Source organism: Coprinopsis cinerea (assembly GCF_000182895.1).
Source record: "Coprinopsis cinerea okayama7#130 chromosome 6 map unlocalized cont3.6, whole genome shotgun sequence".
Classification (NCBI taxonomy): domain Eukaryota; kingdom Fungi; phylum Basidiomycota; class Agaricomycetes; order Agaricales; family Psathyrellaceae; genus Coprinopsis; species Coprinopsis cinerea.
In genome coordinates, this window is record NW_003307539.1 from 1226177 (window position 1) to 1253362 (window position 27186).

General features: G+C 51.6%; 11 protein-coding genes across 11 annotated transcripts; 8 read left to right on the forward strand and 3 right to left on the reverse strand.

Annotated features, from left to right (window-relative positions):
• Window positions 1-53: 53 nt before the first annotated feature.
• Window positions 54-2348, reverse strand: CC1G_15588 (other/AgaK1 protein kinase; the record flags this gene model as incomplete). Its single annotated transcript, XM_002910999.1, has 12 exons — window positions 54-98; window positions 154-444; window positions 514-552; window positions 612-670; window positions 804-933; window positions 989-1303; window positions 1357-1397; window positions 1552-1578; window positions 1637-1752; window positions 1812-1978; window positions 2058-2102; window positions 2292-2348. 12 exons carry the CDS (start codon window positions 2346-2348, stop codon window positions 54-56), a joined length of 1332 nt encoding a protein of 443 aa, XP_002911045.1.
• Window positions 2349-2775: 427 nt separating this feature from the next.
• CC1G_09510 (ATP synthase subunit gamma) lies at window positions 2776-4294 on the forward strand (the record flags this gene model as incomplete). The annotated part of the gene is made up of 5 exons (XM_001837907.2): window positions 2776-3144; window positions 3205-3289; window positions 3344-3787; window positions 3858-3975; window positions 4033-4294. 5 exons carry the CDS (start codon window positions 2776-2778, stop codon window positions 4166-4168), a joined length of 1152 nt encoding a protein of 383 aa, XP_001837959.2. The 3' UTR covers window positions 4169-4294.
• Window positions 4295-4690: 396 nt separating this feature from the next.
• On the reverse strand, window positions 4691-7695 carry CC1G_09511 (chromatin assembly complex protein; the record flags this gene model as incomplete). The annotated part of the gene is made up of 6 exons (XM_001837908.1): window positions 4691-5189; window positions 5302-6907; window positions 6964-7188; window positions 7240-7266; window positions 7316-7463; window positions 7528-7695. The coding sequence occupies 6 exons, from the start codon at window positions 7693-7695 to the stop codon at window positions 4691-4693; spliced, it is 2673 nt and encodes an 890-aa protein (XP_001837960.1).
• Window positions 7696-8566: 871 nt separating this feature from the next.
• On the forward strand, window positions 8567-9805 carry CC1G_09512 (hypothetical protein; the record flags this gene model as incomplete). Its single annotated transcript, XM_001837909.1, has 1 exon — window positions 8567-9805. One exon carries the CDS (start codon window positions 8567-8569, stop codon window positions 9803-9805), a length of 1239 nt encoding a protein of 412 aa, XP_001837961.1.
• A 726-nt stretch (window positions 9806-10531) lies between these two features.
• On the forward strand, window positions 10532-11393 carry CC1G_15589 (hypothetical protein; the record flags this gene model as incomplete). The annotated part of the gene is made up of 4 exons (XM_002911000.1): window positions 10532-10630; window positions 10705-10784; window positions 10973-11229; window positions 11278-11393. 4 exons carry the CDS (start codon window positions 10532-10534, stop codon window positions 11391-11393), a joined length of 552 nt encoding a protein of 183 aa, XP_002911046.1.
• Window positions 11394-12599: 1206 nt separating this feature from the next.
• On the forward strand, window positions 12600-13455 carry CC1G_09513 (hypothetical protein; the record flags this gene model as incomplete). The annotated part of the gene is made up of 5 exons (XM_001837910.1): window positions 12600-12626; window positions 12679-12831; window positions 12896-13066; window positions 13125-13241; window positions 13297-13455. The coding sequence occupies 5 exons, from the start codon at window positions 12600-12602 to the stop codon at window positions 13453-13455; spliced, it is 627 nt and encodes a 208-aa protein (XP_001837962.1).
• A 474-nt stretch (window positions 13456-13929) lies between these two features.
• CC1G_09514 (hypothetical protein) lies at window positions 13930-18204 on the reverse strand (the record flags this gene model as incomplete). Its single annotated transcript, XM_001837911.2, has 12 exons — window positions 13930-14376; window positions 14434-14598; window positions 14665-14885; window positions 14946-15348; window positions 15411-15766; window positions 15828-16101; window positions 16159-16375; window positions 16435-16820; window positions 16881-17153; window positions 17211-17530; window positions 17582-18112; window positions 18168-18204. 12 exons carry the CDS (start codon window positions 18202-18204, stop codon window positions 13930-13932), a joined length of 3630 nt encoding a protein of 1209 aa, XP_001837963.2.
• Window positions 18205-18494: 290 nt separating this feature from the next.
• On the forward strand, window positions 18495-19772 carry CC1G_09515 (hypothetical protein; the record flags this gene model as incomplete). The annotated part of the gene is made up of 5 exons (XM_001837912.1): window positions 18495-18956; window positions 19013-19099; window positions 19167-19418; window positions 19473-19579; window positions 19631-19772. The coding sequence occupies 5 exons, from the start codon at window positions 18495-18497 to the stop codon at window positions 19770-19772; spliced, it is 1050 nt and encodes a 349-aa protein (XP_001837964.1).
• Window positions 19773-21205: 1433 nt separating this feature from the next.
• On the forward strand, window positions 21206-22849 carry CC1G_15590 (other/AgaK1 protein kinase; the record flags this gene model as incomplete). The annotated part of the gene is made up of 7 exons (XM_002911001.1): window positions 21206-21211; window positions 21263-21580; window positions 21634-21824; window positions 21882-21957; window positions 22028-22066; window positions 22123-22416; window positions 22481-22849. 7 exons carry the CDS (start codon window positions 21206-21208, stop codon window positions 22847-22849), a joined length of 1293 nt encoding a protein of 430 aa, XP_002911047.1.
• Window positions 22850-23412: 563 nt separating this feature from the next.
• Window positions 23413-25046, forward strand: CC1G_15857 (other/AgaK1 protein kinase; the record flags this gene model as incomplete). Its single annotated transcript, XM_002911002.1, has 7 exons — window positions 23413-23418; window positions 23471-23788; window positions 23842-24032; window positions 24087-24162; window positions 24209-24271; window positions 24329-24622; window positions 24675-25046. 7 exons carry the CDS (start codon window positions 23413-23415, stop codon window positions 25044-25046), a joined length of 1320 nt encoding a protein of 439 aa, XP_002911048.1.
• Window positions 25047-25395: 349 nt separating this feature from the next.
• On the forward strand, window positions 25396-27031 carry CC1G_15858 (other/AgaK1 protein kinase; the record flags this gene model as incomplete). Its single annotated transcript, XM_002911003.1, has 7 exons — window positions 25396-25398; window positions 25460-25774; window positions 25824-26014; window positions 26072-26147; window positions 26207-26245; window positions 26308-26601; window positions 26648-27031. 7 exons carry the CDS (start codon window positions 25396-25398, stop codon window positions 27029-27031), a joined length of 1302 nt encoding a protein of 433 aa, XP_002911049.1.
• Between the last annotated feature and the right edge of the window lie 155 nt (window positions 27032-27186).

Sequence of the window (27186 nt, forward strand, 5' to 3'; positions counted from 1 at the left end):
GAAGAATTCGAGTGCTTGCGCGGCTGTGAACCTTTGAGGGATGTCCCATCTGGTCATGGTGTCGAACAAGGGTGCGAGTAGAGGGAGGTCTCCACATGCTAAGGACAGATTCAGGGATTAGCGTGATGTGGGGTAGGAGTTTTGCGTCCTTACCTGGAAGAACTCGCAGAGGACCGCCCCCAAGGCGCCAACGTCCCAGGCGAAAGGATCGTAGTCTGGTTCACCCTGGGCGACGTCCGGAACGCCGTATACACCATCCCAGGACACGTAAGGCAGCCGGAATTCCGACGGTTCCATCCCTGGGGGGACCATCATAGAGATGTTGTAGTCGATGAGTGCGTACAGTGCCTGGCCGTCACGCCTTAGCTTGTGACGGATGTCTTTTCCGTGCGGGTTAGAATGGCCCGAGAATTGGTTGATGACAGCATTTCCAGTGGACATGTCCTATGCGTGCAAATGTGTCAGCGTTGGCTCGTACGCTCTGGTGACGAGAGATGATTGGGGCGCACGTACCCTATGGACGATGAGGTTCTTGTGCAGAAAGGCCAATCCCTTCGTACGTGGATGGACCTCAGAATGTATGCACCAAACGACCACAAACGGCGGCGTACTTTAAGCATTGCTCTGATGAACTCGACGACGTCCGACAACGTGGCCCACATTGGGAAGACTGGCCCCGAGCCCCATCTAGAGTGAAATGATTAGCGCTACGTGCTATGGGACAGATAAGAGGTTTCCCCGCCTGGGCATCACAGCGAAGCTGTGTGTAGTCGAGGTCAGAATATCCAATATGGGAAGAATACAATATTCCTTGAGGGTTTCGATATCCTGAGCCCGGAGGAGCTCGTAAATTCGAAGTTCGTCCGACTCGTTAGGGACAAGCTTGATCACGACATGGCGGCCTTGCTGGTCTTGAGCAAACGCCAGTACACCCTGTTATGAAAGCGGGGTGAGAATTATATGCGCGGTGAACCATATACGTACTCACCATGTTTTCATAAGCAGGCAAATCGGGCGCTTCCTGAATGCGATCGTATTCGCCGATAAACGCGTAGGGATATTTGCCATTGCTGTCCCAGTTGCTTTTCATTCGCGGCACTGTTAATGATGGGTGGAGTTTGGTGCGGTCTTTCCGGTCCAGGCTGAAGCGTTCATAGAGCGTGTATCCACGAGCTTGAAACCACTCGAGGGTACTGGGCGAGTCCCAAAAGCGATATCGGCGTATTGACCGTTCCATTATCTCTTCCAAAGGGTAATCGTTCCACTTTGGATCGGGATAGGGGAACGGAACTTCGAGGTCGCTCTGCTACGAACGTCAGGGAAAGTTACAGGGGAGTGGTGAGAGGTGTCGCGCACCATCGTCAAACGGAAGGTAAGGTGCTGGCGTTGTGAACGATCTGGAGGGAGTTCAAGAGATGGTATGGAGGACTCGAGGATTTGACAAACCAGGACATTTCAAATTAGACGCCAAAGAAATTGTGATCTCACGGTCACATGGCATACGCGCTCACCACTTCCGAGCGGCGAGGACCGAATCCGATAGAGCTACACCTTGGCGATCGAGTTTGCGTGGTCCCCCTGAAATCGTTTGTGTGTTCAATACAGAAGGGCCCAATCTAGAGCGGGTGTCGCGTACCGCTTGGTTCTTGGTTCTTGGAGGGTTCGGTGACGATCTTGAACCTATCAGCGGTGCTACGGATAGTCGGACTACAGCTAGCCATCGTGATTCTCGGTGACGAAAAGGGACTGTCTCTGCACAAGAATTGGATATTGGAAATTAGAGAGCTTTAGGGAAAGTAAACTCAGATTACCGGTGGGCATGGGTGGTATAGAGGGCCGGCTCGCTGCGTCCATCATCTCGCGAAGTGGGCTTGCCAGAATAGCTTTGCATCCAAACAACTACCAGCTCTTCTGTCTCGATTTTCCAGCCAGCCGTGTAGATATAGTCGTTTAAGCCTAGTTGGTCGACCACTGTCACCTGATCGACTTCGATGAATGCGTCAAGGGCTCAAGAACATCAACAGGTAATGTGATGAGAAATTGAGCCCCAAGCTCACATACAGGCGATTGTATTTGGCGTCCAGAATCTGTTCGATCCTGTCCTACTCGGAGTCAGAGGGCGCGTCCTCGTTATTGGGACCCAAAGCGAGAGTACGACGGTTATCGTTCAGGAGCGATTCGCATCATAGAGACGCTGCAAGTAGATGTTTCATGACCACGTTTCCGAGAGAGATATCCTGTATATTTCAGTCAGTGCTTGAGTGAAGAGATAAGGAAGAAACGGAGCTTACGATGTTAATCGTGCGATCCTTGTGAAGGAACGCCAGGCCCAGGGGTATTCGCCACATTTCAGAGTCATACTCATCCATTCAGCTGAGCAATACATCGAGCCCTGATGCACTAACTCGAGAACTTGTGCGAATGTTGTCATGTCAGGGAAGATAGGAAGGCCATTCTACCTAGATTTTGGGTCAGATAACGATAACTCCAGAGACTGAGTAAACAAACGCACCTAGTGCGATACGCGGGCGAAGTCAGAGTATCATGATCCTGAACGCGATATTCGTAGTTCATCTGATGAGTCAGAGACCGGTTTCAGAGCGAAGTGATGCCCTCGTTGGCCTTGAGCAGACTTAATTAGCAGAGCGTGAGGCAAGAATATGTTGCCCAATACAAGCTGAAAAGTTGCTATCCCAGAAAGCGAGAGAGCACAAACAGCATTGGTGAGAAGCTCGTACACCCAGCCCTTAGGGTTCAACCATCCAGGACCAAGCCATGTTCTCCAAGACATTGAACCCTGAGCCTGACGCTGGGAACGCACATGGTGGCAGGAAGCAAGGGTTGAATAGGGGCAGATCCCGAAAAGGTAAACGTGGGAAGTTGTTTGGTGTGAGGGGCCGACTGTGCCCGATTTTGCTGGCAAGCGTCGACACACAACAATTTACACGGTCTCCTCACCTCCTCCTCTTCCTCGTCGTCACCACACCACCACCAGCCATGCTCGCCCGCCAATCCCTCGCTCGCGCCGCGGCACGCACCACTGCTGCTACCGGGGCTGCCCCCGCCGGTGCCCGCAACATGGCCACCCTCCGTGAAATCGAGCTGCGTCTCAAGTCGGTCAGGAACATTGAGAAAATCACAAAGGTGTGTCGATTAACCGTGGAGAGAAGAAGAAGAAGATATTGAAGAAGAAAGGAAAAATAGTCAATGAAAATGATTGCGTCCACCAAGTTGAACAAGGCACAGCGAGCGATGCAGGCCGGAAAGGAATACGGTTTGGCCAACTCTGGTACGAAAACACGACATATACCCGACTAGAAACTATAACTAAACCATGAAACAGAGGTCTTCGAGCACGTCCCAACGGACAAGGCCGGTGGCAAGAAGCTCTTCATCGTCATCTCGTCCGACAAGGGTCTCTGCGGTGGTATCCACTCCTCCGTCTCAAAAGCCACCCGCAAAGTCCTCGACGGCGCCGAAGACTCGCCCCTCGCCTCCGCACCCGCGGCCGACGCCCAGGTCGACCCCGAATCCCCCATTGCCGTCATCGGTGACAAGTCCAAGACCCAGCTCGCCCGCGCCCTCGGCTCCAACTTTGCCATGACCTTCAACCAAATCGGTAGAGACATCCCCACATTTGCCGACGCCGCCGCCGTCGCCGACCTCATCGTCAAGTCGGGCGTCCAGTACGACTCGGTCTTCATCGTCTACAACAAGTTCGTCTCCGCCTTGTCGTACAATGCTGCCGTTATGCAGGTCAAGGGCGAGCAGGCCTTGAAGGAGAGCGGTATGTTGTCGCGTTTTTTTCGCGTGTTTATTAGCCGAGGGGAAATAATTAATATTGGGGATTGGAATAGATGCCTTCAAGGTTTACGAAAACGAAGATGATGCTACCAAGGACCTCGCCGAGTTCTCCCTTGCCAACGCCATCTACGCCGCCCTCGTCGAAGGACACGCTTGCGAACAGAGTGCTCGGTACGTCATCACATCTCTTTCCTTCCTCCAACCCCTACTTACCCCCTCTCTTCACAGCCGAAACGCCATGGACAACGCCTCCAAGAACGCCACCGACATGATTGCTACCCTCCAGATGCAGTACAACCGTGGTCGCCAGGCTGCCATCACCAACGAACTCGTCGATATTATTACTGGTGCCAGTGCCCTCTAAAAATACCCTACCACTTTCCTCCTCGTAGACTGGGTGGTTTTTTAGATGCTCTGTTGTGCTAGTAGTAGTATTATATACATACCATTCATTCCTTTCCTTCGCATAAATAAACTAGTATTCGGACCGACCGACCCTCTTCTGAATGAGCAGGACACGTTCCATTTGGGTGTCGTTTACTAGGGTACAAGAAAAGGTGGGTACGAGCGGGCAGAATGCAAGATACACAGAGCAAGGCAAGAGCTACTAGGTGGAATGCTAACGTATACGTATGCGGTGAAAAGAAGAGCATAAAAAGTGGAGAAGCAAGGAAAATTACAGGGTAGAAGGGATGAATCATCGGGAAATTACAAGAAGGCAGAGAATCAAGAAGAGAGGATCAGTCAGTTGAAATCAAGAAACACGTATGTATGTACAGCGTTCGTTCAACCCAAAAAGGTGCTCACGAAAATTCGTCCTCGCGAGACTTTGCAAACAGCACATGGGATCAAGTAAAAAAGAAGATACTCAAAGTCCACACCATACTCATGACCCCAAATCCCCAACCCGGGTCAACGCAACCCTCCTCTTCTTCTTCGGCGGCTCCTGGTTCCCTCCCGCTGCTCCTGCACCACCACCCTCCAGCTGCCCTTCAACCTGGTTATTACCCGACACCTGCTGCTGCTGCTGTTGTGCGAAATACGATGCAGACCCATGCCCGGACCCACCACCATCTCCCCCATCCACACTCGCAGCAGGCGTCAAAGGCGGCTCCGCCCTCTTCTTGGGTATGACCTGCGGAGTCGCCGTCCCTGCTCCTCCCACACTAGGCAACCCAATGTTAGAGGAGGCAGGCGTAACAGCCGGCGTCGACGACGACGTGGACGTGCTAGGCGCCAAAAGCGGCACCGAGTGGTGCTGCGCGATGGATTGAATTTGGAGTGTGTGTTGCTGTGTGTGGTGCGCGGGGAGGATCTCGTCGAAGATGATGATCGTGCAGTAGCCGTCGCGTGAGGAGAGCATTAGGGTTTGGCCATCCGGGGACCTGGAAAAAAAATACGTGAAACGCGAACGCGTGCGGTGTTAGCGAATCGTTACTGGACGGGACGATGGACGAGGGCGTGAAAAGAAGCCTAATTCGCGATGTAGTTACTCACCAGCTAACATCTGTAAATTCATCATAATGCAACTTGGTCAATAACGCTACAGGTCCAGCTTGCTGCGTGTCATACACGGCTATGGTATCCATCGTCACAACCGCGTAGAGCATGCGGTACGGTAAAGCAAAGATGGAGCCTGTAGTTGGTTTAGTCGGGGAGGTGCTTCCTGCATGAGCTTGCGAATGCGAGTGAGAGTGTGGGTGCGACGGAGTCTGCGTCTGCGACTGCGACCCAGACTCGTACCCCGAAGAAGGGATAGGCGTCGAAGGCTTAGACGCAGCAGGCGTAGGAGGGCGTAAATCCATCGGCGAGAGCGCAGGCGACGCTTTCACTCCCGCACCAGCACCCGCACCAGAAGTAGCTACCGCCAACTTGGGAGCAGGGGCATCCAAAGAAACAGGTAAAGTCTGCGGTGTGCGTTGGGGCGTCAACAACGACGAGGTTGCTGGAGTTGGTGCCGACTCGGAGGAATGAAGAGCAGATCCTGAAGTCGAGGAGGAAGAACCTGGGGGTAGGTGTACAGGCCCGACGATATCAACATTCATCGATACTTCCATCCCCTTCTCCAAAGCAGCCGTAGCAGTCTTGGGCTGCTCACCCCCCACCTCACCCTCAACACCCGACCTCAGCTCATACAACACCGGCGAAAACCTGACCGCCACACTTGCTTTTTTGTGGCCTGGAAGTTGCGCGATAGGCGGACGCGCAAAGTTGGCGCGAGAGTAGATGAACACTGATGAACTTGAACCTGAGGATGTCCCTGGAATGGCGGTGGAGGAAGAGGAGGAAGAGCAAGGGTTATTCGTAACCGTCCCCGAACCAGGCAAGACATCACCCGCAGAAACAGAAGCAGGCCTTCCCCTCCTCCCTCTCACAGGCGTCCCACCAGAGTCGTCCTTCACAAACTGCCGTCCACTCCCCGGGAGCACCACACTCGGGTCCTCAAACTGTCCCGCAGGCGTCATCAACAGCCCCCCATCGGGGCTAAACGTCAGCCGCCTGAAAAAGTTGGTGAAGCTTTCGTCGCCGTAGAGTTTGACCGAGGCCCACGAGTTGGGCGGGAGGCTGCGGATGGCGGGGAGGGGCGGCATTGGGGAGGGCGAGCGGCCGTAGCGCGCGTGGGAGTGTGGTGTGGCGGAGGCGGTGGAGAAGGTGGAGGGGGAGTTGGGGGCGTTGGAGCCGCTGAAGGAGGAGCGGCGCGAGGACGGCTCGATGGGTGGTGGAGGGAACATGGTCGTCGTCGTGGACGGTGTGCTCGCTACCGACATCGCGGGTGTCAGGGGTGCCGCACCACCGTCGTGCGAGTCGTCCATGATTGCGGATTCGTTGTCGCTTTCGGGAGGCTGGCTGGTGTTGCTTGTGGTGGTGGTGCTTGGGTTGAATAACCGCGGTCGCCCGGTGACGCTCGGTGTTCGACTGTGTCGACGCGGCATGCGGGTGTTCTTGCCTACGGCGTGGGCTTCGAATGTCCCGTTCTTGGTGGAGATGCGGTAGATGTGCATGGAGCGGTCGCTGCTCTGTGTCGCGATGTACTCGTTGAGCGGGTCCCATGCGACGCCTTGGACGAAATGCGAGTGTTCAGCGATTTCGCAGACGCATTTGCCTAATCCACCAATGGCTAGTTAGCTACAATGTATAACTGGTTGAATTGGGACTCACCGTCTGCGGCAGCGAAAACCCTCGCGGTGTTATCTGTGCTCCCAGCAATAACGTACTCTCCAGTCGGACTCCACGCGAGGTCGTACACCTGCATAGTCGTACATCTAAACGACGTACGCGGTTTCCAGTATTCTTTCTCGTGTTGGAGGTCTTCTGCACTGAGATCGCTCCCGTAGGTCGTAGCTTGGGGTGTGGACGAGGGCGCCCATATAATGATCATCCCATCTATGCTTTTATATCAGAATTTATGTGTTGCGGGAAGGTGGAAGACGTTACCGTCGCCAGCCGAGGCGATGTATTCGCCTAAGGTAGAGGGTGAGTCGCGGCGCGAATAGGAAAGGCAACGACGAACCGTTGGGAGACCACCTAACGACATTCACGGCGGCGGAATGCCTGCTCAGCGTCGCCAGATACTCTACACGGGGTGGTCTCGGAGCCCCACACTGCTCCGCCTCGTCTACCAAACTCGCAGGCCGTATATGCGGGTGAACCATCCACAACTAACGGAAAAAACTCGATCAAGACGCGCTCATTTTGAAACGAAGAGAAAGGGAAAAAACTGACTCGAACATGGTTGTCCTCTCCACCTGTAGCGAGTCTGTAGGATTGCCCTGCAAAGTTCTTCTCCTGGCCTGCGGGTGGACGCGCCTTTTTGAAGGGGACGGGCTGGAAGTCGCAGGTCGAGATGGGCTTGCTGTCGTGCCACCGGATTTCGAGCGTTCTGAATCGCATTTTTTGTGTTGTTGACGTTGTTGTTGCAAGGAAAAATGTGAACGCGCTAGGTGTAGCTGAATCGCGCCGTTGGGTCGGACACGCTCGCAGCTCGTTCGCGGCGGTGGTGGTAGTGGTTGTTAGAGAGGACGTGTGTTGTTAGTTATTGTCGGGGTTCAAGAATTGAATTGGGTTTATTCAGGGGCCCGGCGGGAGTGGTCGTCGTCTGAATCGTAAAAAATCAAACTTTGATAAATTCAGTCCGCGTTCTGGGTACGGTTCTTCTATGTAGAAAAGGGTTTCACCTGTGAACAAAGGGTGGCTGCTAGGCTACCGCGGTCCTTTGTTCTGGACACCTTGAATACAAGCAAGGGCGGACAGTGGGTGGTGGTGGGGAGTGAGAAATTAAAAGTTGTTCACGATGAGGGGCTTATGTAGAAGAGGTTCGTTACCACTTGTCACAGTTCGTGAGCTTCCAGGCTGCCGCCAAATCACACCTTCCTAGGGCTTCAGTGCGGCTATAGAGTTGTACTACAAATTCGAGGCGTGCTTGGTGAAGGTTCCATTCAAGAGAACCTTCGTGCTTATTTTCGGGTTCGACTCCCTAGTCGTACAGCAGGGCACACAATGGCCCCTTATATACCTTCAGCATCCTCAAAGCCTGAAGAAGCAACCAAGCAGGTCAGAAACTCGACTCGCAGTTCAAGGGAGGGACGTGGTTGATGATCCTCAGGCTTCCGTGCCGTACATACGCCATGCCGAAGATCAAACCCACGATCACATCCACCTCTCCTCCTCTCACGTGTCATCTTCGCGGCTTCGCGCCCAGCCCAAACTCTAAAGCCCATTTCCCAAAGAACCACCAGGATCTCTCCACACACCCACTCCAAGGATGTCGCGCCCGGGTACTCCAAGCTCTATAGCCTCCAGCTCAGGGAGGCGCAGTCCCGACCTCGATTTAGACCACCCACCAGGTCTATCCTTGGCCGCACCTCCAAAACAACCTTCACCTCCTCCTCCAGCGGCAGTGGTTGTCCCTCCGACGAAGGCCAGGCCCAACATGGATCTAGCACAGAGAGCATATCGGTTCAAAGGCAAGATGAAGGAGCATAAAGCAAGGGGAGGAGATGCGGATTCGAGTATGGATGTGGACCAGACCATGACTGCTGTCGAGGAGACCAAACCCCCAGAACAAGAGGATCCATCGTCTTCAGTACCAGCTTCAAAACGACGAATAGCAGTGCAGGATAATGATATAAAATCGTCTGCACCTCCGAGATTACGAGCACGGCCGTCGCTCAACACGAATTCAATACCGCCACCTCCGATCGTCTCTGACCCGCCCGCTTCACAACCGGCGTCACCGTCTAAACCGGAAGTGCCTCACTCATCTGAACCTTCTACCAACCCTCAACCTAGTTCCCCATCCAAACCTGAACCTAGTTCTCCGTCCAAACCCCCCACGACGTCCAACCCTGAGCCTCCCAGTTCCTCCTCCGAGTCTAAACAACCCGAACCCTCCACACCAGCCTCGAGCACACAACAACAGCCACAACCACCGACAAAACCCCAACCCGCCAAACGCAAAGATCCCTGGAAAATGCGTATACCCAAGAAAAAGTCGTCAGAAGTTACACATTCGAAACTCGCTATCGGCAATACCGCTAAGCCTGGAGGCTCTGCTGCTGCCCTCGCTGCACCCGCTAGCTCTGGCCCTTCTTCCTCCGCCACGGGCAACATGGATCGTTCATCCAACAACAACAACGCCAACGCCAAATCCCAAACGATGTGGGACCCGTATACAAATCGTACGCCATTGCCACTCCTCACCAAGATACACCCTGAACCTGACTCCTCTATGCCTATACCTTCTGTGTCTATGGCTACTTCCCCCCTTCCACGCGTGGCCGCAATCGATGACACCTCAACTCCTCTCGCATCGACCACTCCCTCGTGTTCTACAGTCTCCATAGACGACCTCGACCGCGCCAAGTCCCTCGTCCTCGACCTTTTAGGCTGGGGCGTCGAACCAGAATACCTCGTCAATTGCGGTGTCTCCGCCCAGCTCATTTATCGCGTTTTTACGGATTTGAATTTGAGGCTGCCGGTTAATTTGAGGGTGCCGCCTTGAGCAGTGCTGTGTTATGCGGATGTGTACCTCTCATCCTGACCGACAGCATACATCGCCCTGGGAGTTAACGATGACTTTGTTGGATTTGAATGTGTTTGGGAGAGGGGGTGGTGCATTGCGAAGGTGGCGAGTGGGATTGAGGTGGTTATCTCAACTTGCGGTCCGCCTACGCCAATGCTTTCTATTTTCCCGTCCATGTCCTTTCGTACCTCGACGTCGCCATCGACATCGCATTACGTTCTGTGACGACTTTGCCCGACATCGATATCAAGGAATCCAATACATGGCAATGACCTCGACCAACCACTCGGAATGAAGGCACGACTGGACATGCATACACGGACGCGCATACACAAAGCTACCACTTCAGATTTACGACTTCCCGTCTCGTTTTCGTCGCTGCGTTTGGTTGGTGGATGGATTCCGAGTTTCGGCATTCGACATTGTGGACTAGAACAACATCGAACCGAACCCTTCTTCAAACCCTCCTCATTGTATTCATACCTCACTGTCTGCATGGTATTCACATATCGCTCTGGTGGTTGTATCCGCGTCTCATTCTCCGCGTCGTATTCACGTATCGCTCTCCTGGTTGTATTCATACCTCACTCTTAGACTCCTCGGATGGCGTACCTATTTGGGTCCCTCGAGTACCTCCTGTTGTATGTATGTAGACTTGGCTTTTCTTATTTTGGGCCTTGAAGGACACTGTGGAGTTTGGACAGGATGACGATGGGGGACCTTAGAGGTCTTCCCCCTATTTTCCGAGTCAACGGTGGTCGATGTGATCCGTGCTTCCGCCGGAGATCGGATTTGGGCCTGTCTGTGGGTTGGTGGTGTCTTCGCCTGGCGCCGCAGGTCCACCTCGGATTTCGCTTGCGGTGCTTGGTACATTTCAGTCGACTGACGGAAAATATTTGGCGGGCGAGTACTTGGTGCTGTGTAGGCGCCTCCCGACCAAGTCCTTCTGGCTCAATCAGTGGGAAGAGGGGCCCTAAAGCCTCGCCGTGGTCGGGACTCGGACTGCCCTGGCCCTCGATACTTTCCTAAACGAACACAATCAACGCGTGCCTTCTATGGATAAGTGCATCATTCCAGTATCCTGGAGTCTTCAATTTTGACGTTTTCTTTTATATTCATCCTAGACGGTCTACTGATATCATGCAGTTACAGTATCCGCGCTTCGCCATTGATCGTCACAGTGATTGTGGGTTCCCGAGTCAAAGATATGTCGATGCGGAGGGACATGCTGCCATGCTGCATCTGCACATTCAGAGGTTCTGAATCTATCATCCGATGGCACGCAAAGGCTGTCACCTTCGACATACTTCTCTTCTTCTCTTATCTCAAGGCGGCCATCTTCATAATCGCCGAATCCCAATGGGTTGTGGGACCACGAGTTCCCGAGCCAAACATTGGAGCAAGTGTGTCGTTACTTAGCGAATCTTCTGAGTCACTTTGCTTCGTGGTAGGAAGTATTGCTGTGAATCCAACGGTCAGATTTGTCCCAAAGTTGGTGCACCCCGGCGACTGCGTGCACTTTTTCGAAGCAAATATCTGGAGAAAACGACCCGCGTGTCGCTTCTGAGTCTCTTCGCCTCGTAGCATGAACTAGCGTCCTTGAATCCGAGAGTCAAGTCGAGAGAAATGCCGTCTCGCCTCTTCCAGTAACGCTGGCGCCGCGGCTCGTCGATTGCGTCTGTGTGCTTTCTCGAGACAGCATCTGGAGAAAATGATCAGCGGGACTTTGGTGCTCGAATACTGTTAGATTCATACATATCATTGTGGCTGAAGGGTGATACCGGGTACTGGTAACTGTGACGGGATGTAGTTACCCCGGGTAACGATGAAACTTTGTCCCACTCCCGCTGCTCTGGTTCCCTCAGCTACTTATTGTGCTGTGTTCCGCGCACTTCCATTCCAAGTCGGTTACTTACACGAGAACCGAGAGTTCAAGGACATAATCAACTAAATCAAGCGATGACCGATCCCAAAGGTTGCAGGAGCGCCTCGTGTACTCCTACCATGCTTGATGGCAATCACCTACCTGTTCCCCGCTGTATCGTGACCCACAGACCTAACTACACAGTTGGACAGGGTGTCTGCAGCTTCGGGCGATGCGTGCATACCTCCCCACTACTCTATATACAGCTAGAAACTATGTACAATGATGTAGCGTATACCCTCGCGGGTTAAGCGCCCGGGGTTCTCCCCAACCTCTCTAACGGGATATTGGTCGATTGTCTTGAAACTTCGTGTCAAAACAGTGGCGTGATTATGACTTGATTGTCAGATGCACCGACTCCGACGTCTGTATGACATCCACCCTTTGGCAACTCGGAACTTCCCTGGGGAATCCCGGTGCCACTCACGATCGGCTCCCCTCAATTCCTAACGATGGGGACTACACGAGGTCACCTTGCCTTATGAATGGCACTTCGGTCTCCTGACATTGACACTTCCAAGAAACAACTCTGACTGGAAACTGACCAAGCTACTGGTTTCTCTTTTCCCAATTCTGCGACGTCTCGAGGCGAACACACAGATCCTGGGTGTTCTCAGTGTTCCAAATCCATGGAAGAAAAGGTTTTTCACTTCTCAATCTACCCTTACGTCGTCCTCATCCGATCAAGGTAGGGCTAAAGCGTGTTTCTTGAAGGAGCCCACGACCATGAAGCCGCCGCCTGCTTCTGCATATTAAAGGTGCCTTCAGAGGCAACATAAATTTCCCAGTAGATCCCTCTACTTGAATCTACCAGCTCCTCTCTAGACTCACTCATCGCAACCGGACAACATGGGCGATAATCCTGGAAGCTTGCCTGTGGGTCCATCATCCCCGTGGGGTGTCTAGGCTCACCATAGCTTTGTCGCAGATAGGGGCAAAGTACAAGCTCACTGGATCAGTCGTGGGCGCATACCGTGACGGCAACGGTGTTCTCCACCAGGTGACGTTGGGGCCGGAGGCTGGGGACGACGCCTTGAATGTTGCTGTCAAAATTGACGCAGTACAGTCCAAACGCACATCGGTTTGCTTCCGGCGCAACGTTACTCCTCACAAATAGACTGACTTAGCTTTATTCAACCTTTCAGATGTCCATTGCTTCCCCGTCCCCAGAGGACTACATGTACAGGCTTATCTACGAGCTTGAGGTCACAGAGCAACACTGGAACCAAGGAAAGGATTACAAGTTCCTTTTCAAGCACTCTGCACTGCGCAAATCACTTGATGACACAGAGTGTCCCCCAGATCGTTGTGCCGAGGTAAGCACATTTGGCCTCTGGCGTGCGCAGAGATCCCCTAATCCGGAGTACCCTTCAGGGCGAGACGTACTTTGTCATGAAACATTACACTGGGGATGAGTCTGCTCACCCTGGGATCCTCTGCGGCAATTCAAGGTTCAAGCTCATGATAAGGAGTGATGTGTCAACCAAGGGTGTATGCAGGCTCTCATTAAACTGCCATGATTCCATGCATTGACTCATATCCTCAGGGAATGCCCCTCGGTGGAGGCGCTCGTTTCAGTCAAGCTCAGCTGTCAAAGGCCCATTACAAAGTGGCACCAATGAATCTGCTCCCTAGGAAGACGACCCGTCTCTGGAAAAGCTCCAATTACGTGGCCTATGGGGGAATTAAAGATTCGGCCATTTAGACCACAGTTTGGCAGGGCTGTCTATCTTTGCATGCATAAATAGTTGATAGCACATGTCATATGTATGTCTAGTTTCAGGAATCTTTCGGATTTCACGAGTTACATGGATTCCTGGTATATCGAGATCCTTGCCCAACATCGAGTTTCGTCAAGACTCGAGATCTACACCGCCAATCATGCCTCACTATGATGTAAGGTTTAATGTTCACAAAAGTCCCAGGGGTTTTGGCATGACGCGCGCCACGTAAATTACACCCACTCTCCATGTTTTCGCTTCCCATAGCCGTGCCAGGTGTGCAACCGACGACGTGACAACGTGAATGCAGAAACATCATCCCTAGGTGCAAATCGGGACATGGAATTAAGGTGTATCAACCCACATAATTCCAATATAGGTCCCCGCGTAATAAACATATTCGTCGACAATGTGGGCTGCATCTCTAATTAAGGGCTATCTCAACTATGGATACATAGCTACCAAGGCTCTTCACGAGGAGTGAGCTCGACCTGGAAGTTGATCTGTCCGGGCACTAGCTGTTCGTTTAATCCACGCTCGTGCTGGGCTGCTTGATCGTCTTGCTTCCTTTTCTTCGCCGGATTTCCGCCTGCCCTATCACCAGTGTCGGGGGCATGGGAATCTGCATGTGAGGCTCGCAACAACTTTGAGAGCTCTCGATGGCAAGCTGCACGGTCTTGGACAAGAGGTAGTGGACGAATGAGCTCCCCGGGTACAACCAATCGAAGTAGGTGGGCGTTATGTAGAGCATGGGTATTAATCACGAAGCGAAGATCATCCGTGTGTTGAATGTGCTTCTCCACGCGACCCAGTTCCATCCGCTCCTGCCTGACACGCCGCTCACCGGTGGGAAGACACTTGCCATGATAACAATCATGCTGCGCGTTGAATTCAAAGAGGATGGACTGGTATTGAGGCGATTCTGAACAACGACTGAACGGAAAGAGCAAGTAATGACGCACCAAGCCCGCTACAGCAATTACTGCTGTCTCGCCGAAGGGCCTGACGAGGACCGGCATGGAGTACACCTCGTGCCTTCTGTGCGAGATTTGGAAGCGTTGCAAGATAATCACACTCGCTTCCGTGGTTGTTTGTCTCAGTATTGCGATGATTCGACCGGCAATAATCTAGAGAACAAGGTTTTAACCTTTAAGTCCCGGTGTCAAGATAGCGAGGGTATGTGCAGCCCTTACCTCTTCAGAAGCTGTCCGAAAGTGTGTAAAGATCCAAGATCCTACAACGCACTTGTCACCAGAGCCTGAAATGACAGATTGGCCCAGAAACCAGCGGAAGATGGGCGAAGCCCAAGTAGGATCAGCCATAATCGTCCCCGGAGGAACGAAGGAAATCTGTGTCCATTCAAACTCCTGTCGGGTCCCGGAAGCACTCTGTGGTTTGGCTAAGCGAACTGTACCTAGAGTGGAGAGAGAAACATGAGTGCTGTAAGTTGAGGGATTATAACCAGAAGGATCACCTGCTGGCGGTTGCTCAAACGTTTTGTTAAGTGCAAAAAGGCGTTTCAATGGCTCCGACTTCGCAACATAGTTGATGAGGCTACGCCCTGGGCTGTCCCATTCCCCTAATTCGCGGTTGAACCATCTACCGCCAGACAGGAGGTGCCTCACTGTCTCTTGCTCCGAAAGCTGGTAGGCAATATCACGACTAGGGGCGAGGTGATTGGAAAGGACTGAGCAAAGTCGGAAAATCGTATTAAAGGATTCATAACTCTCAGTTGCGACCCCGATGATTGGACCGTGGCGCCTAATGTCGTCGGTGATGTGGACAAGGAGATGGTACTTGATTTTCGCAATGATTTTCGAAGGATCAATCTGAGCGGCGGCATCTAATACGTTGGCAACAGCAACCTCAACGTCGGACTGCAGTCATTCAAATAGTCAGTCAAATAAATTTCCCAGAAGCAATCATTTAGCGAGCTCACAAAGTAGTCGTCAGGATTCCGTATCTCTGGATACCACAGCAACGCGGACAGATCACCCATTGCCTTGACAAAGGCATATTGGGCGGGGGACACAAGATCGTGAACATGAAACGTATTCGTTTGGACAAGAATCTTGAACTGGCGTCCGATGAGAGAATTAGCGTACTGCATAATGTATGCTGCTCGGATCGGGGGGATGGATAAACCTGATGCTGCCGTGGACTGCAGTCGAGTAGAGAACAGGCTTTTCTGTGCATCTGTCCAAGCGGTATGGGTCCCATGCCACGAGTACTTGACGGCGCCTAAAAGAACAGTGTGAAGGATCTCCACTGGTGTGTCCTTTGTGAAATCACAATCTAGAAAAAAGTGATACGTCGTAAGTTCCTGTTTATCACCTGAATCTCATAATATACTTACAGTTCAGTTTCAAAAAAGGATTATATATCTTATCCTCATTGGCATCAACCCATTGCATTAACATAGTGCGTGCTTCCTCTTGGTTCTTTCCCTCGTCCTTCTGTGCTTTCCTCGATCTTTCGATGAGATCTTCAATCCAGTGTTGTGCGTAAGCATCTTTTATCCCTGTCTCCGTTTGCAGTTTGGCAACCCTCGCAGCTACACCCGTGCAGGCAGTTCTAATCTGCTCGTCAACCCCAGCAAGGGTCTCCTCCAAGGTACGATCTTCCCCTTTCTATATTGCGTGGATCAGGATTCAGCAATCAGGTTTCAGATATGTTAGTGGGCTTACTTCGAAAAACGAGTGGAATCCTTTGTCGGTTTCCTTTTCTTTTTGTGTCCCGCCGACTTTACATTTGCGGCATGGAAAATTCCCCTTCCCGCCAATGTGTCCCGAGCTCTCGCTCTGTGATGGATTGTCACCCGGTCCGCAGTTGCACTGGAGTCTCAGACGTATTCTCTCCTTCCTATGAGCGTCATACGCCTTGATGGGGGCCTTGTGGGTTCCCCTTTCAGAAAGAGATGGTTAATACTTCTGTAAGTATCTGAAAATAACTGGACGACATACTCAATCACGTCCTTTACTGCTCGGAACTGTTCGGCTATGCTCGCATTTTGGGAAGTGGAGATGAAATGGATGTTCGATTCTTGGAAGAGCATCTGTCGTGGAAGATTTCGGTGCGTGGTGTACAGGTTCCAATGCTTATTCCAACTTTTTGACCTATTACCTGATACATCATCTGCAAATATGTCGATGAAAGAGGTGTATAGAGGCTCGCCGCCAGCAAGCGCTCTGTCTGGGTTTGGCATCCGCGCTGGATGGCCAGCGTTCACTGTCTCGGCGCTCCAAATCGGAACAAGATGGAGCTCCTCGAGCGCTGGCAGGTTCAGCTTCAAATGTGCTGCTTCAATAACAATGGTTTCGCCTTCAGAATCCACCACAGTTGCCGAGCCCTGCTCAATTGCCAAATGTGAGTACCTCCTGTAGACGGTACTGCCAGGGCAAACACTCACATCGTCGTTTTTTTTGACCTTCCACGCATCTGCAAAGACACCCCCACTCTCATCCTCTAACCAGCGGACAGGTACAACAAGTGACCCGTCTTCTAACTGAGCCAGCTCATCAACGTAAAAGTGATAAAGGCCGTTGTCGTACATGGGACTCAGCGCATGCCTATCAAGGTCAAAGCGCCACTTCGTCCCATGCCAGATTTCTGAGATCACGCTGTCCTTTGAGATAGGGATGTATCGTCGTATGTGTCGGGCAACCTCTGGGTTGCACCAGTCCTTATTGTCATGATAGGTGAGTCCTCGAAGCTTGATGATAACATAAGAGAGGCTTACATTTCGTATCACGTCTGCAGGGTTGTTGAAGTAGAAGGCATTACCCTTCGGAGAGACGCAAGGTTCACTTCGTACACCACATTCATTACGAAGTCGCTCCTGAAGCTTTCGGAATGTCACGTAGCCTGGTACGTTTTGGACACCAAGTTCTCGTAGAAGCCATAATAAAACCTTCAGAAGGCCGGCGGAAAGTCGAAGGCGGGGCATGTTGTCGAACGCGTCCAGAAGGAAAGTGAGTTTCGAAGGGTATGGGTGCCAAAGGGGATCACTTGATGGTGTGCGGTTGAACTCATGAGCGAGGATTTCCTCCAGCCCAGGTTCTAGAAAGGTTTGAGGCACCGCTATTAAACAAGACGCGGTAAATCACCCACCAGTCCCAATCAGAAGCTCGGTGAGTTCGTCGTCGTACTCTTGCTCCTCAAGGACTGAGTCAACCGTCTTCCCGTCCAGTTCAGGGGGAACATCGTCGAACTGTCCCCAAAGGCCATAAATCTTCGCTCGTTCTTCAAATTCCCTGGCACGTTTTTCTTGTTCCCTTGATTCTCGATCGTCGATAACCAGCTGCTCTTGTCCAGAGTCAAAAGCATCCCACATGGACTGCTCTGCTGCTAAAACTGGCGCATGGCGTGCTTCAATCTGGTCGTTGATTGCAAAAGAAACGCCAAGGTCTTCAATGGCAATGGATTGCGAATGCAATAAAGTGATATTTTCTTCTTGGGCACGTTCGAAGATGGCGCGCTCCTCCAGGTCCCGAAGTCTCTCGGAATCTTTGTGAAGTTTCGAAGTCTTGTGCGACCTATATCCCTTTCTCTTGTGCGATCGGCTTCCATAGTCTCCAAGGTTATACTGGGTGCAGACCTTGCAGTAAACCTGGTCAGGATTGTTTGGCATCAAGGCGAAATCTAGAAATCTCGTGAGTCCTGGATACCCTTGTATTTTCACCCAACAACCTCTAACCTTCATCCAAGGTGTCCTGCTTTCGTCCCCTGGCCATGTTTACTCAAAGTCTGAATGGGTGAAAGCAGAGTTCAACATGTTTCATCCATTCTCGCTTCGGAGTGTGGTGCTCGGTCCACCAGGAACGACCGTCAAAATCTGATTTTAAATCCGGATGGTCCGTCCTCGTTTGCTGTCCCTCCTTCCTCCCCTTCCCTGCGTCTCCTTCAATCTTTCCCCAACGCCAAACCTTCTCTAAAGCCAGGACTGCCTCACTCCCAAGGTAACTCAAGTCTGCTAATTCAACAGTCAATATGTTGGATCATTCGTTCTTTTCAGGTCTCCATAATGCCGTCTTCTGCCAGCTCACCAACTCCCAGTGCCAGACAACGCACTCAATCACCTTTCAGGAGTTCAAGCCCCAGCTCATTGGCACCTGAAGATGAAATAGACGTCTTCATGAATGCCCCTTCCGAGTCTGATGACGATGACATGGCCAACAACCACCAGGACGACTCGAGCTTTACACCTGGTGGGTCGGGCGGTGTTCAAGACGCACAAGATGATACAGGTCGGTCACAGCTTGCTACAACATTGGTCCAGCAACAACGAGCGGATGTCGTGCGAGCTCGTCGAGAGGCAACTCGACTGAAGCTCCATCCGTATCAAAGTCGCATTTTGGAGGATTTTGCTCGTGCTCCTCCTTCTACACGAGCGGTCACTTTGTTTGCAGAAGTTCTTGCTATAGGCAATAGGGTTGACGATATTGTTACCTCGAATGGACCATACACCATTTCGCCCGGTCTGCAGGTGAGACCAAATTCTCGCACTTTGCTCTTGTCAGTGCTAATGTGTTTACCTTGCAGAATAACATTAAGGCCTACTGTACAGCTGTACTCCTGTCCCCTGAGCTCTCTACTTACAAAGGAAAGGTCCCCAGAAACCGAGTCATGGTGGGTGGCAGAGCTTTCGTCGACAGTCCTTGAAACGAACCTCAGAGACTCCTGTTCTTCTCAATAGGCCATCATCCATCATTACAAGCTTGAGATCCCCGCCAATATCGATCACGACAAGCAAATTACACAGACAATCTATCAAGCCATAACGGACGAGCTCACCCAGATCCGATCGAAGATCAAGAAGGCAATTGCTGCAAGCATCAAGCCAACTAAGGGAGCAAAAACGCAGAGTGTATATGAGCTGGCGATCGAGCTCGTCAAGGATACTCAATGTGAGGTGACCGTCCGCCTTGCAGCGCGAGTCGCATTGCTGGTATGTTTTTATACCACGCCACCCATATCTTCCTGGACACTCATTGCGTGGTAGCGTAGGGTCTATAGCGAAGACGCGACGGAGAGCTACTGGGATAGCGTCAATCAGCGACTTGAGCTGGTGCTCACCAAGGCTGGTGGAGACGCAACCAAGGTGCATAGGTAAGTTGATCCGGTTCTCTTCCTAGATTTCAGTACTCACGAAAACTTCAGAGCACTTGCAGGCTATCTCGAAAGCGACCGGAAGAAGTACGGGGTTAACGGGTCTCGAAGCGCCGGCAGCGAGCATGGGCAGACCGAATGGCAAAAGACGGTTGACGGCATCGTCGAAGCTCGCGAAGATTCAGATGACTGATCTTTCAATTTCGGTCTATCGATTTCTGGACACCTCGCCGACATCTTTCCTCCCATGCCAATTTTAGTACTTTAGAAAATGTAATAATTTGGTTAGCTGGTGTCGAATTTAACATACGGTTGGAAGAGAAAGAAACCACTGCATTCCATGTACGATATCGATTATAGCAAACCCAAGCAATATGTAAGACAACAGGTGAGGAGGATATAGGCTAATTGGCCTCTTTGGTATGTCTCGGACGGATAAGCTGCACATTAGTGCCCAGCGAACGTCCTTCCGTCCCGACATGCTGTCCTCATATGTTACCAGACCTCCAACTCACCTACGATGACATCCGAAGTCGCGGTTAAATCTCATATTTTATCCATGGGACGAAAAAACATGGATCCCATGGGCGGCTGGCGGCAGTGTGCCATTAGGTCGATGCCGATATGGGAGCCAGGTGCCAGTCACCTGTCACACCCTGACGGGATATCAAAAAAATCAGATTACACTATAAACCCCAGGACTCATGGAAAGTGTGCGTAGAATGTGGTAAAAATACCTGTGAAACATGTACAAAGTATGCGTAATTTCTATACTATCCATTATCCGTATACTTTTTATGAGCAAAATGTCCAAATTATCCAGAGCTCTTTGCGTAAACAGGTGTAAAGTATCCGTTGCAAGGCAAAGTATGCGTGAACAAGAGTACTTTGTATCAGTTGGTGGGTTTACAGTGTTACCGCCACCCCGTCCCCACATTTCCAAAAATTGGCGGTGTATACTGTTACTCCGCGACGGCTGCCAAGCAGAGTCTATGACTCGGATGATTGCACTTTTGGACTTCCCGGCGCGAGCGCGAGCAGGCCCGAGGTGTGCGCCTACGAGAGCCAAAATAGTCCAATGTGTGTGCCTCAGAGTTATTCGAACGCTGTTGCCTCGATGGTATACGATTCTATGAACCTTTTCATTGGACTTGAAAGTTAAACAGTCGGAAGGACCCCATTCTACTAGTGGGTTGCAGACCATTAAATCCGAGGCCTTTTGGCCCTGCAGCCCAAGAGTTTGTCCTTGTTTGATCTAGATGTCATCGCGATCTCACATCTCCGCGCGCGCGGAACTGCAGCCACATCACGTGCATCAAATCACGTAGAAATCACATGTTGAAATCAAGGTCGAAACCTTGGCGTCCCAAACCGTTACCCATCTCCCAACAGAACCCGAGACCAAAAGGCTCTGCACTCCGCATTCCCCGGCCTGTTGAACTCGGCCCGCGGATCCGTCGCGCCCACGTGACGTTCTGCTTCCACTCCAGGAATTCAATCAGCGCCCACTACATACTACAAAGTGGCATGTTGTTTTGTGCACCGTTCCAAGTCCCAGTATCTCACCTCATCAACGGTCACCCCTCCGCCTTCCGTCTCCCACAAGCTTTGTGTGTCTGAAATTCGATGACGGTTCGTTTGTTGCGAATGCGACACGTCAGGACCAGCTAACTTCGTGCTAAGCAGAATCCCCTAACGGTGCCATTTGCCTACCCCGACCCTAATGGGAATGAATACTCCTTCGAAGAGCTCGAAGAGCGGGCACTACGCCGCTATTGCTTTTGGGACGCGCCTAACACTGTCGAATGGTTCCAACAACGTGGATACACGCTTTACGCGAGATTCAACATGGATCCAAAAGACCAAACCAAACCCGACCCATCGTGCACGGCACCTCGACTGCCAAGTAGGCATGAGAGCAATGGTCAATATCCCTATGCATTTTACGACGACTTTAAGATGGAGGAGGACGAGCCTGATTTGGCTGCCATCGAGGAATCGGTAAGGTGTTCAAGCTCCTCAACGGTTCTTCCTGTTAAGCAGCTTTGCCTCAGGGCTCCCTAGTGTTCGCTCAAGATCAACAAGGCCACCACGTCGCAATAAAGCTGGTCCCGAATGACTCGGATGAGATTCGAATTTACGAGCTCATCCACGCTCGGGACCATGAGACACTGAAAGAACAGTGTACACTGCCTGTTCTGGACATTCTTTCCTCAACGACCCACAGCTTTGTAGTGATGCCTCGGTGAGTGCCTATGCTGCCGTCCCAGTCTACCGCCGTCGTTTCTTATGCGTCGTCCAGCTGGGGCGCTCACCCCATTGACCCAGCCCTTGCTTCATTGTCGGAGCTTGTTGTGTTTATCCGCTGTCTTCTCAAGGTAAGTCAAGGTGCTCAAACTGCAGCGCGTTACACGGAATGATGATACTGAACCGACCCTGCTTTACTAGGGCCTGGTATTTCTTCATAAGAATAATATTGTTCACAGGGTGATTGCTCATTATGTCGTGTACAAAGAGGTCCCACTGACAGTATGAACTCCTAGGACATTTCATTCCGAAACATTGTCATGAATCACTTCTCAAGCCACACAAGCATGTACGCAAACGAGGCGCGAAGGAAACTCCGAAGGGACCAAATGGCTTCTTATGCCTTTATAGATTACAATATTTCCGTCATAGCACCTGATGGAGTCGAACGGTCAAAATTCCGGCTACCTGCTGAATTGTCGAGGGATAGTTCAGATGGGGTCCCTGACACTGAGCAGGGTGAGCTGGACTATGATCCATTTGCATACGACGTAGGCACCCTAGGAGCTATGCTATCCACTCAATACCAGGTAAGACCTTGAACTTCCTCTAAACGCGGTGACCATCGTTCCTAAATTTTGATTCGTCCTCCAGTACTTCTGCGGGGACCTGCCGCTGCTAGCTCCGCTGTTTGACTCGATGACGACTAGGGACGTCTCCCGAAGGTTTACTGCAGCCCAAGCGCTTGAATTCTTCGAAGCGGAGGTCTCTTTGCTGGACAAGGACGCTCTGTCGAAGCGTATCCGTATGCCCGATTACAGAAAGCACCACGAGGTGTATGATCGGTGGAAAGACATCCCTGAGCCTCTGGCTATCAAGTGGAGGGGGAATCGGTGCGCAGAAATTACCCGCTGGACTCATTTCTTGAGGTGGATGTGTGCGGGGAACGGAAGAGGACAGAAGTTCGTCATGACAATACGTAGGGCAGTTCGGCTTGTGTCCTGGCTCTTTGGAGCCAAATAACCAATGGTTACTGGGACGCGGGCGCTGTATTGGCCGTATTGTAACGTCTAGCGACCTGGCGCGGAGCAAAGCGTTTAGACGAGAGCAGTCGTAGGTTAAGCGCCCATGATCGCCTGGACCGTGCAGAGGTGCGGCTGCGCGCTTGGCGTCTAGTTAGTGCGTCTGTAGATCTACTAATGTTAAATGCGTTCCAACGGCCTGATTGATGTAAGGACTGCTTTGTTTTGAAGAACTATACGGATGATGCAAGTATACACCTTAACCCGTGGATGCGAGTGACCGAAACCTGGAAAAGTGTTACTTATTCGCTATTTAAAGTACGCAGAGACTCTAGATAATTAGCACTCAGACTTCCATGCCCTTACTCTAGTGTGGTGGGAGCTGTTGAGCGCCGCTGTGGCTTCGTTGAGGACCTGATTCCTGATTCAAACGTGAAAGATGCAAGCCCACGTGCACGTGATGTTCCCCTGAGCGCCTGGCACAGACTAACTCACTGTTCACGCATCTCACCGAAGACATGATCACCACTCAGTGAGTATTGACCAGCTATGTCATCAGCTACAATGTCGGTACGTTGGTTGCGAATGCGAAACGTAATCACCTCACTAATTGGTTGGACAGAGTCCTCTGGTGGTGCCATTCGCATACCCCGACCCCAGAGGCAACAATTATGACGAATGGAGCGAGATTGTAGAGCGGGCGTTGGGCCGCTACCGCTTTTGGGATGCACCTACCACTGTCGAATGGTTTCAGGCTCGTGGATACACCCTCTACGAGAGATTTAACATGGATCCCAAAGACCAAACCGCGCCAGACCCATCGTGCACGGGTCCTCGGATGAAACGTGGGTACGAGAGCAGTGGGCAATATCCCTATGCATATTACGATGACTTCAAGTTGGACGAGGACGAGCTTGACTTGGTTGCTTGTGAACAATCGGTGAGGAGTCAACAATCCGTAATGTAATTGCGTGCTTATCCCTTTTGGTACAGGGGTCTCTCGTCTTTGCTCAAGACGAACAAGGTCGCCACGTCGCAATCAAGCTTGTGCCTAACGGGTCCGACGAGCTTCGTATCTACGAGCTCATTCATGCGCAGGACGTCGAATCCCTCAAAGAACACTGCATTCTCCCGATTCTGGAGATTCTGCGTTCAACAACACATAGTTTCGTGGTAATGCCTCGGTGAGTCCTATTTCCACCATCGTCGAGCTCGCACGCTTATGCAGAGGAGTACAGCTGGGGTGGAGATCCAATCACCCCACCACTTGCTTCATTGTTGGAGGTTTTGGCGTTCATCCATTGTCTTCTGAAGGTTTGGCCTTGTAGCTGACTGCCACTCGGATACCCTATGATGACAGAACTACATTTACATCTTTTTCCAGGCCTTAGCATTTCTTCACAAGAATAACATTGTTCACAGGGTAGGCGCCTTCTCCTACTATGCGCACGCAGTGAACATTGATAGTACGTTGTACTAGGACATCTCGACCGCCAACATTGTCACAAATCACTTCTCGACACACGAAAGCATGTGGGCAAGTGAGCCACGTAAACAGCTACGGCGGGAACAACTGGCCTCGTACGCCTTAATCGACTTCAACTACTCCGCCATAGTGCCCGATGGCGTTGAGCCGTCCAAATTCCGGCTGCCTGCTGAGAAAGCGTTTGACGCAGCGTATGCTGTGCCGGATACCGCTCAGGGTGAGGTGGACTACGACCCATTTGCCTGGGATGTATGCTCCCTTGGAGCCCTCATGGCCACTCAGTACCAGGTGCGATTTCGAATTCAATCCTCCAAGTCAGTTTTCCGCTCACACTTTCCAGTACTTCTGCTATGACCTCCCATTCCTGGCACCCCTGTTCGACTCGATGATCACGATCGATGTTTCTCGAAGGTTTACCGCAGCCCAGGCCCTTGAATTCTTCGAGTCAGAGGTTGCTTCGCTACACAAGGGCAGATTGACGAAGCCCATTTGGATGCCTGATGACAGGACCAGGCCGTGTGATTACGACCGATGGAAGTACGTCCCCAAGTCATTGGCTGTCAAGTGGAAGAGTTACCGGTCTGCAGAGATCACACCTTGGGTTCGCTTTCTAAGACGGGTGTGCGCTATGGGAGACGGAAAGGGATATATCATTGTTATGACAATACGTAGATGTATTCGGTTCATTCTTGGGCTCATTGGGGCCAGGTAAAACACCTATGTACACAGGCCATCCGATGATGCTCGACGCTCTGTTACTTGTTTCTATGCACGAACGGATGTCCCATCCGAGTCACCCGCGATGCCCGAGAGGGTGCTTGGTTCTCAGCAAATAAGTGGCATCTGGTTCCCCCGCTATTCCCCGTGTCTGTGGGCGAGTGGTAAGTACTGGGTTCAAGCCCGGCGCTTTAATCAATAAGCGCCCGCCACCCACGTGACCATGGGCATGGTAAGGTTCGACATTCAACATTCAGCAGAACCATTTCAGAACAGCTGTTTCTACTGATACACACCCGACACATCTCACCGTCGACACCCCGCCTTCTCCTACAGGCTTAGTGATGGTTCGTGTTCTCCAAATACGACACGTCCGAGTCACGACGTGGCTAACTTCCTGCCAAACAGAAACCCCTAGTGGTGCCGTTTGCGTACCCCGACCCTAATGGGAACGCGTACTCCTGCGAAGAGCTTGAAGAACGGGCACTACGTCGCTATTGCTTTTGGGATGCGCCCACCACTGTCGAATGGTTTCAGGCTCGCGGATATACCCTCTACAAAAGATTCAGTTTGGATCCAAAAGACCAAACCAGTCCAGACCCTTCGTGGACGGCACCTCGAATTGAAAGTAGGTGCGAAAGTAACGGTCAATATCCCTATGCATTTTACGACAACTTCAAGATGGAAGAGGACGAGCCTGATTTGGCCGCCGTCGAGGAATCGGTAAGGTCGTCGAGCTTATCAATAGCTCTATTAACCAGATCTGGCTCAGGGCTCCGTCGTGTTTGCTCAAGATCAGCAAGGCCACCAGGTTGCAATAAAGCTGGTCCCAAATGACTCGGATGAAATTCGAATTTACCGGCTCATCTACGCTCAGGACATCGAAACCCTCAAGGAACGTTGTATTCTTCCTGTCCTGAACATTTTATCCTCGACGACCCACAGCTTTGTAGTGATGCCTCGGTGAGTGCATCTGGCCCCATCTCACTCTGTCGCGTTTGTTTCTTAAACGTCGTCCAGCTGGGGCGCTTACCCCATCGACCCAGCCCTTGCTTCATTGTCGGAACTTGTTGAGTTTATACATTGTCTGCTCAAGGTCCTTCGTACTGCAGGTGGTTACAAGACATGATGATACTGAACTGACTTCTTTTCCAGGGCTTGGTATTTCTTCATAAGAATAATATTGCTCACAGGGTGATTTGGCTGTTATATCCTGATTCTGCGCAAGAGGTCCCACTGATAGTATGAACTCCTAGGACATTTCGTTCCGAAATATTGTCATGAATCACTTCTCAAGCCAACCAAGCATGTACGCAAACGAGGCGCGAAGGAAACTCCGGGGAGACAAACTGGCTTCGTACGCCATTATTGATTACAACATCTCCGTGATAGCACCTGAGGGAGTCGAGCGGTCAAAATTCCTGCTACCTGCTGAATTGTCGAGGGATAGTGCGAATGGGGTCCCTGACACTGAGCAGGGTGAGCTAGACTACGATCCATTTGCATGGGACGTGGGTACCTTAGGAGCTATCCTGTCCACTCAATACCAGGTGAGACTCCGTCATTAATAAACCAGCACAATTCTGATTTTTCCAGTACTTCTGCGGAGACCTGCCGTTACTGGCTCCCTTACTTGATTCAATGACCACTAGGGACGTCTCCCGAAGGTTTACCGCAGCTCAGGCGCTCGAATTCTTCGAAACGGAAGTCTCTTTGCTGGACAAGGACGCGCTGTTGACGCCTATCCGTATGCCCAATTACAGAAAGCACCACGAGGTGTATGATCGGTGGAAGGACATCCCTGAGCCGCTGGCTATCAAGTGGAGGGACTATCGGTGCGCAAAGATCACTCGCTGGACTTATTTCCTGAGGTGGATGTGTGTGGGGAATGGGAGAGGGGAGAAGTTGGTCATGACCATACGTAGGGCAGCTCGGCTTGTGTTCTGGCTTTTGGAGCCAGATAGACAACGGTTGCTCTGACGTGGGCGCTGTATAGACGTGTACATCTAGGCTGGATCAATATGTAACGTTTAGCGGCCGGGCCCAGAACAAAGCGTTTGGACGAGGACAGGCGTTTAAGTGACCATTCGCATCTCGGCGAATCCTACTAACCGAGTATATGCACCCATGGCGCG